General features: G+C 40.7%; 1 protein-coding gene across 1 annotated transcript in view; it reads right to left on the bottom strand.

The window, feature by feature from the left end:
* Positions 1-12,525, bottom strand: part of LOC133549397 (insulin-like growth factor 1 receptor) — a 219,681-nt gene that overhangs the window by 56,348 nt on the left and 150,808 nt on the right. The window contains exons 4-8 of the mRNA XM_061894772.1: positions 9,610-9,746; positions 7,076-7,220; positions 1,251-1,459; positions 1,045-1,171; positions 294-529 (exon numbers count right to left, since the gene is read on the bottom strand). Of these exons, the coding sequence (XP_061750756.1) occupies positions 294-529; positions 1,045-1,171; positions 1,251-1,459; positions 7,076-7,220; positions 9,610-9,746 (854 nt within the window). The remainder of the gene's footprint in view (positions 1-293; positions 530-1,044; positions 1,172-1,250; positions 1,460-7,075; positions 7,221-9,609; positions 9,747-12,525) is intronic.

Here is a 12,525-nt window from a genome sequence, read left to right as displayed (position 1 = left end):
TAGCACTGCATAATTGTGTGGTAAATTTTTTTCATCATTTTGATAATTCCCTTCTTTTGCAGGATATTTGATTAGGTTTTTTTTGTAATCAGCCTGACCTAAGCCTTAATAATTTTTACACATGCTTTAATATAATTTGACAAGTAGGTTATAATTATTGTATATGATTGAAATCAAGAGTAGGATTACTAATTCAGTGTTAATATTTGAGTGGGCCCCTCTGTAGTGGAAAAGCTGAGTCCTAATGAGCTACAAAGCCCATTGCTCTGTTGTGTATTAGATTGTTGACATACATGATGGTCGTGTGCGGATGTAGATGATGTCACTTTTAGCACCAGGAATGTGTTTGTCCTCCACCCGCAGGGTGATGGCCTTGACAAAAACGGCATACTGGGTCCAGGGTTTGAGGTGGTGAATGCCGACTTTGGGGTCGGTATTATTATCCCGGGGAAGATCCACATCCACCATGTGCCAGCTGTTTGAGCCGCAGCCGTCTTGACCGTCGAACTCGGTGATGTTCTGAAAAGGCCTGGCACGGAGAACAAAAACATAACCCTGAATGACATCTGCCCCATTTCAGAGTGGACGGTTGGTTTTGCGAAAATAAATCTAATTCTAGGTTGTGCCTGCAGACACCGTGCGACTTAAAAAAAAGAGAGGTTCCTTTTTTTTTCTTCGCGCTTATTATTTACAAATGTGTAATTGCCATCACTGCCAAGGAAAAAATTGAAAATAACATTCCAAAGTTGCAGGCAGCCAAACAAAATGCTGAACAGTAATCAAGGCCAGAATGGAAGAAAATAAACCCTGATGGTGCAAATATCATGCAAACGAGTCTGAAATTAGAACAAAAAAAAGGTTTGGCAGTGAAGGGTGCCTAGTTAAAGAAAAGCAAGCATGGACAAATGTTATCCCATAAAAAAAAAAAAACATCATAGAATAAGCTTTTGTTTTGAAAACCCTTCATCAAACCTCAGTGTTGAGCTATTTATATGTAATGACAGTACGCTGTATAGGATAATGTGCCGTCTTCTGAGCACTTACGCCTCCTTGTAGTACACCATGAAGCTGATAAGGCCTTTGTAATCACGCGGCTGGTAGCGCTCCCATGTCAGGCGGATAGTGTTGCTGGACGTGCTGTTGGACAGAATCTTCAGGACGTGGCTTTCACCTGTTGTGAGAGGAGAGGACGTGCTCGGTGAGACTACGTAGATCCACCACATACCTGTCAACAGCGCTGCCGTACTCACAGCTGGCCCTTTCCCCGTTGTTGCGGAAGTCACCCTCTTCCGGCTTTGAGGTGATGCCTGTCTTTTCCCACATGGTGTGGATTTCCGACATGCAGAGTTTGGGATTCAGGCGGAAAAAAAGACGTCCGGCTCGGATGGTCAGGTTGTGCTGACTCCAGTCCCAAAGATCGTGCAAGTGCTGGTTGTTGATAGCCGAGAACGAATACATCCTGATGAAGAGAAAGGGATCAAAAAGCGTCCATTTTTTCCACTAGGGAGCAGCATTGAGCACTAACTTCATACACCTTCCATCACTGTGAGTTCCAATACAATATATGAAGCACGTCAACTGGAATTCCAATACGTTTTTGTCAAAAGTTGACACTTTAATAATGTTTAAGTAGGGTTTGAACATTCTCAACTGCCAAGTGTAAGCCTAATTGCCCATTACGTCCATCGCGAGCTACCGGTCGATCTAGGAGTTTGATCACCAGCCTGGCATTAAATAAATAGACCTAACAATTTGCGATCATCAATCTTAACCGAGACTTCACTTTCGTCACTTGATTGACTTTCACGGCCCCCCAGGATCTAGTGAGATGACGCTGGCTGCTGCCAGATCATTATTAAGAAAAAATGACCGACAGGAAGGCGAGAAACACTTTTTATTTCGACAGACTCGAAACTAAAAAGACCGACTGCACAGTTCCTGCCTTCACAGTAAAAGCCCTGCTTCATCCTGCTTGCTCCAACAAAATAAGAGTCTCAGAAAGATAGCGTGCATAAGCTAGCAAGCTACGGAGTTTCCCGCCAATGTATTTCTTGTAAAGTGTATAAAAACGAGTAGTGAAGTGAAGTGAAGTGAATTATATTTATATAGCGCTTTTCTCTAGTGACTCAAAGCGCTTTACATAGTGAAACCCAATATCTAAGTTACATTTAAACCAGTGTGGGTGGCACTGGGAGCAGGTGGGTAAAGTGTTTTGCCCAAGGACACAACGGCAGTGACTAGGATGGCGGAAGCGGGAATCGAACCTGCAACCCTCAAGTTGCTGGCACGGCCGCTCTACCAACCGAGCTACACCGCCCACAGTATGGCAGCTGGACACATAAAAAGGCCCCAAAAAAAACACTGTCATGCGGGATTTGACAGAAAACTTGTTAAATAAAACGGCTCTTTCATAAATAAATAAATATAAATTATATATATACCCAAAATCGGGACCCAAGATGGACCGCTCGCCTGTGTATCGGTTGGGGACCCCTCTGCTCTGCTGATCCGCCTCCGCTTGGAATGGTTTCCTGCTGGCTCCACTTTGGATGGGACTCTCGCTACTACATTAGATCCACTTTGGACTTGATTCTCACGGTTACGTTAGATCCACTATGGATTGGAATTTCACAATATCATGTTAGATCCGCTCGACATCCATTGCTTTCGGTCCCCTAGGTCACCACACATATGTGGTTTCTCATAGTCATCATGGTTGACGTACCACTGGGGTGAGTTTTTCCTTGCCCTTATGTGGGCCCTACCGAGGATGTCGTTGTGGTTTGTGCAGCCCTTTGAGGCACTTGTGATTTAGGGCTATACAAATAAACATTGATTGATTGATTGATATAAATGAGGTAGATCCCTTTGACTTTGTCAATTGAAAAGTAGCTCGCCTGCAAAAAAGTGTGGGCACCCCTTAGTTAAATAGTCAATTGAACTCAAGCATATATGGCTAGTACAAGAATATGGTATCAAAAATACACTTACATTCACCCTCTTGTTTTTAACTTTAATGATTTCAAATTGTTTTGATTAAGCGCACGCACATGTACAGTAATGTACCTGCCTCTCGACCTTCAGGCCTGCCTGTCTATCACTATGTTGTTTTGGAGACACTGATGTGCATTCTAGTACGTCTAACCCCTTGTAAATAGCTTAGGGATGCTACAAAAGTCAAATTCTTAAGTAGGTAAGGTTGTATATTTTGCCTCATTCCTGTGAGAATCCTGCGTGTGACTGAAGCATTTAGGAGTGCAACAATCCAGGACTATGCAGTGTGTTCAAATTTTGAGTGAAGGGTGAGGCAAAAATAAAACCATATCTACTGTAGCCTCATTTATAATAATCATAATTAGCTACACATTCTTTTGACCAAAACTCCTCTCTTCGAGAGCCTTGAACTTGTCCCCACCCTTATAAACACTCATTGACCTTGGACCTTTCACTTTTGCTCATTTTTGAAAAAGCTTGCTTGCTAATGTACACAATTGACAATGCTTTTGCAGGAGTGAGACCAACGCTGTAACATTGACTATGAGATATTTTAATAAATGCTGGTGAAATCTTCCAGAAGACCCAACCTCCTGACCTTTAGCACTAGCATGAGAAGCTGGCGTAGCATCTTCTTGCTGTCAAATAGCACAACCAAATAGCGCTTTACTAGTTACAGAGATTTAAAGGCCTACTGAAATCAGATTTTCCTATTTAAACGGGAATAGCAGCTCCATTCTATGTGTCATACTAGACCATTTCGCGATATTGCCATATTTTTGCTGAAAGGATTTAGTAGAGAACATCGACGATAAAGTTCGCAACTTTTGGTCGCTAATAGAAAAGCCCTGCCTTTACCGGAAGTATGTGCGCGTGACGTCACGAGTTGCAGGCCTCCACACATATTCACATTATTTATAATGGGAGCCTCCAGCAGTAAGAGCAATTCGGACCGAGAAAGCGACAATTTCACGGATGAAAGATTCGTGAATTAGGATATTGACAGTGAAGGACTAGGAAAAAAAAAAAAAAAACGACGGCTCTGGGCGGCGGCAGTGTGAGCGTTTCAGATGTAATTAGACACATTTACTAGGATAATTGTGGAAGATCCCTTATCTGCTTATTGTTTTAATAGTGTTTTAGTGAGATTTTAAAGATTGTAAAGGCATACCTTGAGGTCGGATGGCTGCGGTGAACACGCAGTGTCTCAAAGAGAAGCCGAGGAGCCAAGCTCACAGCTGCCTTTTAAACAGCTGCTACAGGACGACGAATAATCCAATGATTTTTCCGGTAAGATATACTGTATATCACAATTTCCCCATCCAAAAAGATGCTGGTTGACGTAGAGAAACATGTTCGCTTGACCGCTCCGCTTCACAACAAACAAAGAAACACCGGCTGTGTCTCGGTGCTAAAGACAGCTGCAATCCACCGCTTTCCACCAACAGCATTGTTCTTTATAGTATCCATTATTAAATTAACAAATTGCAATAGATTCAGCAACACAGATGTCCAAAATACTGTGTAATTATGCGATTAAAGCAGACGACTTTTAGCCGTGTTTGGTGCAGTGCGAATATTTCCTTACAGTCCGTGACGTCACGCGCCATCTTTCCGCGACGTTTTAAACAAGAAACTCGCGGGAAATTTAAAATTGCAATGTAGTAAACTAAAAAGGCCGTATTGGCATGTGTTGCAATGTAAATATTTAATCATTGACTTATAAACTATCAGACTGCGTGGTCGGTAGTAGTGGGTTTCAGTAGGCCTTTAAGTCTCAATATAAGTCTTAATGCCACAAAGACAGGAAGTAGAAACCTACCAAAATAAAAGCAGTACAAATACTGCTAAACTGAATTAAGACTGTGGTACTAAAGGCACTGAAAAAACTCAGTAACGCTGTACAAATGTATATGGACAAGGCAATTTCCAAAAAATATTGATTTTAAATGGCGTAGACCAGGGGTGTCGCAGTTGTTTTCATGGAGGGCCACATCGCAGTCATGGCTGCCCTCAGAAGGCCGTTTGTAACAGTGAATCTAAGAATGTAAAAGTGTAATCGCCTCTTTATATTATTGCCTATGCAGTTGGTTATTAGATTTTTGTACGTACAAATTGGTGGATAACTTGCTTTGAAATTGTAACTCAAGGTGACAAGCAGATTTGAAGTATTTATTGTTATTTTTACAAACTATCATATGGTGTATAATAATTAGGGGTGCTTAAAAATGTTTTTTTTATCACATTCGAATCCTGATTTCTTTCAGTAATTTTCAAAAAATCTTTTTTTTTTGATGAATTAATGAAAAAAATAATGTTTTTAGGCCATCTCGATGCTTACTTGGTGCACGTGTGTGTCATATGGTTTTGTAACCTGTAAGTTGTTTTGTTAAGGTGTTATTATTGTTATACCAAATACTACATTGCAAATATCAGTTTAAATTATGAGTCATGTTGAATCGAGTATCAATTATGAATCAAATAGTCACCTCAAGAATCAGAATCGAATGGCGAGGTGCCCAAAGATTCACACCAATAACAATTGAATATTTGTATGTGTATCAAAGGTTAAAACATATGACATTTCATGTATTACATACATTTGTTTCTGTCAAAATAGAGTCAATGAAAACATTTAGTAAGAAAGATGAAGCATCCATATAATTTCAAGGCTGCCGCAGGCCACATTAATTGACGTGTTGGGCCGTAGACTGACAAACTGGAACCTTTTTTCCCCAAAATAATACCACCATATAATAATCCAGTGTGTAATAAAGGATGACATGTTAAAGTCGTGACATCACCGTACTCAGATTGAACCGAAGCCGGCCATCCTGACGGCATTCCACGGAATGAAATTTTACCCTGGGAGAGATGAGGGGCGACAAGACTTTCCCATGACCCCCCTTGACCAATGCTAAAAAAAAAATACAAAAAATAGTGTCTAATATCTAAAGCTGATAGTGATATCTCAATGAAGGCCTGAGACTTTCACGTCATCTACAGTATGCAGCCAAAGTCACTTATCTGTACAGCATGTGTACGTGCTACAGGGTTACAAATTCAAGCACTTTGCAAGCTTTTTTTTTTCAGATTTTCAGGTGCATTACAGATGTAGTAAATTGAATATTAGTAACTTGAAAACTTGACATGCTGTATTCTCATTTAAACACACATTGTACTGAGTTTTTAATGGTCAACTCTTCTTTTAATTGGGCTCCATAAATAATATTGTAATTAATAACTAATAATAATAATAAATAAAATAACATAAATGAAATAATAATAATACCAAATAAAAAAACGGAAAAAATTTAAAATGGAAAAACTATTTAAATGCATTGTCTTCATGATTTGAATAAAAAATAAAAAAAGAAGAAAATAAAGATATGCCTGTTATTAAGAAGAAAAACTAAAAAATAAAACATAAAAAAATACAAAAACATTTCTTAAAAGGAATGTATTAAAAATATTAAGTAATTTATAAATAATCCCTTTAATACAGACACATATTAGCAATAGAAGTCTGGTAAAAACAGATGCCATTAACACGTTTTTTTTTACAGGGACAAGTAGTAGAAAATAGATGGATGGATATAAGCATAATTTTTTTTTTAAAGCGGCGGAAAAATAATTGTACATTTTCCCAAAAATAGCCCGTAAAAAAAAAACAAAGTAGTAAATTGTAAAAATAGAAAGGCATTTTGTACTTTAAACTTGATTCCTGTATTGTCATTGGAATGAGTACAACTGAATTATGTGCAGTAGTATTCAGTGCGGTTTAATTAAAAAAAACAAAAACAAAAAACAATAACTAAAAAAGCAAAAACTATTTATTTTTTATATTTTTTATTAAGTTAGCTTTTGACTCAGATAACTTTCTGCGTTGACAGAAATAAGTTTCGGTGGAATCCTAACACTCACTCAACATGAACTCTATGAAAACTAAGTGTTTCTTTACCGATAACATTGGTGGCAAACACTCACTTATGTCCTTTCATTGCACAGGTCTACGCTTACACACACACACACGCACACGCACACTCACACACAAACACACACACACACACACGGGCCATACTTGTCCATGAGCTCCTCCCCGTTGATGTAACGCAGACTCTTGAAGAAGGACAACGATCCAAGTGTGTGGGAGTGACGAATCCTCACATAGCCCGTCACTGTCTGGATCAGGCCCATGAAGCTCTCCAGCTCAGACGCTATGTTATCTGGGGACGACAGATAAACACACACACACACACACACACACACACACACACACACACACACACACACACACACACACACACACACACACACACACACACACACACACACACACACACACACACACACACACACACACACGCAGACACACACAAGTAAGCCATATTAGGAAATGTAGCTCCAATGACACCTAATCTACTTCTTAATGCAGATGCCCCATAATGTACAGAGGAGAAAAGATGTCATACAAATAAATGAACATGATGAATAAAGTGTAGCCATTCACATATTTACATTTTGTGACAGACAAAATTGGTCAAGTCAGCTTTGATTTAAGACAGTGGTTCTTAACCGTGTTGGAGGTACCGAACCCCACCAGTTTCATAAGCCCATTCACCGAACCCTTCTTTAGTGAAAAATAAAATGTTTTTTTTTTAATTCAAGCCAAAGTTATATGTTTTCAGTCACACTTTAGTATGGGGAACATATTCTAAGCAACAACGACTTAAATTGGAGTTTTTTGGACACTAGGGGAACATATTCCAAGTAACAAAGACTTAATTTCAAGTTATTTGGTTAGGGTTAGAGGGTTAGGGCCAGGGTTAAAGGGTTAGGGTTATAATAAGTCCATGCCGAATAAGGCATTAATAAGTACTTAATAATGACTAGTTAAGAGCCAATATGTAACTAGTTTGCATGTTAATAAGCAACTAATTAATGGTGAATGTGCCCCATACATAAGTGTTACCATGTTTTTTTTTTACTGGTGCACAAAATTAACTCTGCATGAACATCACCTTGTTCAAAGAACAAAACCAACACAGTGCATGAACCAAAACAAATTACACACCTGCAAATCAGTGTGACTTCTGCTGTTGCCTTATCCGTAATACGCCGGTAGGGAGAAGTTTTTATTTACACGAGGAGTCGGGTGTGTTTTGACCTCCGCCGAACCCCTGAGCCCGACTCACCGAACCCCTATGGTTCGATCGAACCCTGGTTAAGAACCACTGATTTAAGGTGATGGTTGCAGACCACCACAATGTATGCCACCGGACATACGCTGATTGTTTATGATAATGCTTACATGTCATACATGTCCTTAAAAGACAATTTGGAGTGGAACCAGATTATGTTAGGTGATAAATACATACTGTAAGTCAGGGCTGTGCACAAACTGCTGTTTGTCTACGCTCGACTGCTTGCCAGTCTTAGGTGTAGCGACTGGGGTTGTCCCGATACCAATATTTTAGTACCAGTACCAAAATGTATTTCGATACTTTTCTAAATAATGGGGACCACAAAAAATGATATTATAAGCTTTATTTTAACAAAAAAATCTTACGCTACATTAAACATAGGTTTCTTATTGCAATTTTGTCCTTAAATAGAATAGTGAACATACTAAAAAACTTTTCTTTTAGTAGTAATAAGTAAGCAAACAAAGGCTCCTAAATTAGCTGCTGATGTATGCAGTAACATTGTATCATTTGTCATTCCATTATTTTGTCAATATTATTAAGGACAAGCTGTAAAAAATAATTATTAATCTGCTTGTTCATTTATTGTTAATATCTGCTTACTTTGTCTTTTAACATGTTCTATCTAAACGTCTGTTAAAATGCAATAATCACTCATTCTTCTGTTGTTTGATACTTTACATTAGTTTTGGTTGATACCACGAATTTGGGTATCGATCTAATACCAAGTAGTTACAGGATCAAACAATGGTCATAATTTAAGGCCTCATGTGTTCAGGGACATATTTCATGAGTATGTAAATATAATATGATGTTTTAAAAAGGAAAAAATGTAATCATAGTAGTATAGACTAGATACACTCCTGTACTTGGTATCATTACAGTGGCTGTCAGGGGTAGATCCACCCATGGTGTTTGTTTACATTGTGACGCCGGTGAGCTACGGTGTGAAGTGTAGCATGTTTAGCTATTCCTCGTCCTGCAGTGATGATACTTGTAAGAAACTTACTTTATTTGTCACCATGGAGGCGAGGATTAGTGATTTAGAAGTAGTTAAAACACTGCAGACTGCGGATGTATGTTAGCTGCTCACTTAAAGCACCTCTTCCTGAGGGTGTTTTAGTGTTATAGCTTCACCTTTATCGTTTTTAAGTCAAAATGTGTCTGTTCTCCCTTTTCTGTCTACACACTGTGTATGCCTGTAAGTACTCGGTGATTGTGCGTTGCCGAACCAGCAATGTCGTGATGTGATGACGCGCTGTCATGCCCGTTAAAAAAAAGGGAAATGCGGGGGCGGGAACCGGTACTTTATAGGGGCGGTATAGCACCGAATATCATTCATTAGTATAGCGGTACTATAATAGTACCGGTACACCGTACAACCCCTATTAGTGACTGTGTTCCTACTTACTTCCGTGGCGGATGTTGATGTCTAGATTGCCCGCAATGACAGTGCAGTCCTTCAGGGACTGAGCGGCGTTCACTGAGTCAATGACGGAGGTCGAGCAGATCTTATCGCACAAGCCATTACAGGCGCTGCACAACATCCTGGGAAAAAACAAACAAACACGGCGAAAAAGGTGGGTAAGTGGGCGGACACAACAACAAGAAGTTGTCAACGTGTTAATGACAATCTATTAGGTACAAGTACATTTCAGCCACACACTGAGGACATTTGTTGGATACTAAAAGGCTCAAGTATATAAATTGTGTTTTTCATATGTTCATTTTTTTGTGGTGGCCCGCCACAAATACATTCAAGCCACCACAGATACATTCTATATGTTCCTCCTGTGTATAACGTGTTATATTTAGTGAGTAAATACACCAGTTTTTTTTACGAAAAAACATCTAAAAGCACTAACGGGCGAGTCTTTGTGACATAAAATAAACACAAAAATTAAGTAAAATAATAAAAGTTAATTTGGAGTTCTCAACATTTTTGTCACACTTGTCAGATATTTTATTCACTTTTCTACTCACTTCAAATTTGACATTTTCTTGTGTAATTTTTAGTTACCAAATAAGAAAAAAAAATAGTCTCAGTTAGGGGTGTTTTTCCGTTTCCAATACGATACCGATATTGGAGCTTTGATTACTGGCTGATACCGTTATCAATCAGATACAATATCTATTTAAATCATACACACTTTTATTATTCTGCATCGGGAAATGTTAGAAAAGGCCGGATGAAGTGAAATTACTCAATCATAGAACAATATATGAAACACATAAAACTATTTATAATTAACGTTTGGAATGGACTTATGCTGTCTTTAATTAATGGAATGTAACTTTATTGTCATTGCACTTAAAAAAGTAAAACAGAATTTGTCTGCACTACAACCCGTCTGAGAACAGACATGCAGTGTAACCAAAACAGTAAGACTGATAGGTTGCCACAAGGGTGGCGCCCTGTAGAAAGGTGGGAAAAAAAAGTTTAAATGGGGAGTGACAATTCCCGAACAAAACTCCCTTCAGAGGGGCTCAGTTTGAGACCATGAAAAATACCTCAAGCAACATAAGCACATATGAGCACATATGACACCCCCTGCGCCCCTGGTGGCTGGAGGCTGGGGCGCTGCTCTGTTGTTTATTAGATCGCGAGGGTTAAGTGACAAAGGTGTTAGATGTGGGGGCGTGGAGTATGTGTGTATACGGGCCTGTAAATTCCGTGGATGTGTGTGTGAGTGCGCAAGCTTGAAGAGTCACTTGTCTCTCAACCTTTGTGCTGGCGCACCGTATTTTTGAGATAACACAGCCAATTGGTCAGGAAAGGTAAGACAAGGCAAGGTGAACCAAAAGAAAAGAGAGATTAGGGAGAGAGAAGGGAAGCGTCCGCCTTTGCAGAGAACCAGGAAGAAAGTTGTTTAAGTTGAAATCGAGTGGGAATGTTTTATTTTTTTGAGACACCTAGTGGTAAGAATAATTATTTAGGTTAAGCTCATGACGCTCAATGACGTTTGTTTGGATACTTTCTAATGTACGCCTGACTTGGAGACTTGGTATGTATAGGTGATAAGCAACTATAATTACAAAACCCAAAACCAGTGAAGTTGGCACATTGTGTAAATCCTAAATAAAAACAGAATACATCCATTTATCCATCCATCCATCTTGTTCCGCTTATCCGAGGTCGGGTCGCGGGGGCAGCAGCCTAAGCAGGGAAGCCCAGACTTCCCTCTCCCCTACCACTTCGTCCAGCTCCTCCCGGGGGATCCCGAGGCGTTCCCAAGCCAGCCGGGAGAGATAGTCTTCCCAACGTGTCCTGGGTCTTCCCCGTGGCCTCCTACCGGTCGGACGTGCCCGAAACACCTCCCGAGGGAGGCTTTCGTGTGGCATCCTGACCAGATGCCCGAACCACCTCATCCTCGATGTGGAGGAGCAGCGGCTTTACATTGAGCTCCTCCTGGATGGCAGAGCTCCTCACACTATCTCTAAGGGAGAACCCCGCCACCCGGCGGAGGAAACTCATTTCGGCCGCTTGTATTCATGATCTTGTCCTTTCGGTCATGACCCAAAGCTCCTGACCATAGGTGAGGATGGGAACTTAGATCGACCGGTAAATTGAGAGCTTTGCCTTCCGGCTCAGCTCCTTCTTCACCACAACAGATCGATACAGCGCCCGCATTACTGAAGACGCCACACCCATCCGCCTGTTGATCTCACGATCCACTTTTCCCTCACTCGTGTACAAGACTCCAAGGTACTTGAACTCCTCCACTTGGGGCAAGATTTTCTCCCCAACCCAGAGATGGCCCTCCACCCTTTTCCGGGCGAGAACCATGGACTCGGACTTGGAGGTGCTGATTCTCATCCCAGTGGCTTCACACTCGGCTGCGGACCGATCCAGTGAGAGCTGAAGATCTTGGCCAGATGAAGCCATCAGGACAACATCTTCTGCAAATAGCAGAGACCTAATCCTGCAGCCACCAAACCAGATACCCTCCACGCCTTGACTGCGCTTAGAAATTCTGTCCATTAAAGTTATGAAAAGAATCGGTGACAAAGGGCAGCTTTGGCGGCGTCATACCCCTACTGGAAACGGGTCCGACTTACTGCCGGCATTGCGGACCAAGCTCTGACACTGATCATACAGGGAGCGGACCGCCACAATAAGACAGTCCATTACCCCATACTCTCTGAGCACTCCCTACAGGACTTGCCGGGGTACACGGTCGAATGCCTTCTCCAAGTCCAAAAAGCACATGTAGACTGGTTGGGCAAACTCCCATGCACCCTCAAGGACCCTGCCGAGAGTATAGACCTGGTCCACAGTTCCACGACCAGGACAAAAACCACACTGTTCCTCTTGAATCCAAGGTTC

The sequence above is a fragment of the Nerophis ophidion genome, linkage group LG03 (genome assembly GCF_033978795.1).
Source record: "Nerophis ophidion isolate RoL-2023_Sa linkage group LG03, RoL_Noph_v1.0, whole genome shotgun sequence".
NCBI lineage: Eukaryota > Metazoa > Chordata > Actinopteri > Syngnathiformes > Syngnathidae > Nerophis > Nerophis ophidion.
This window is presented reverse-complemented; position numbering and strand designations above follow the sequence as displayed.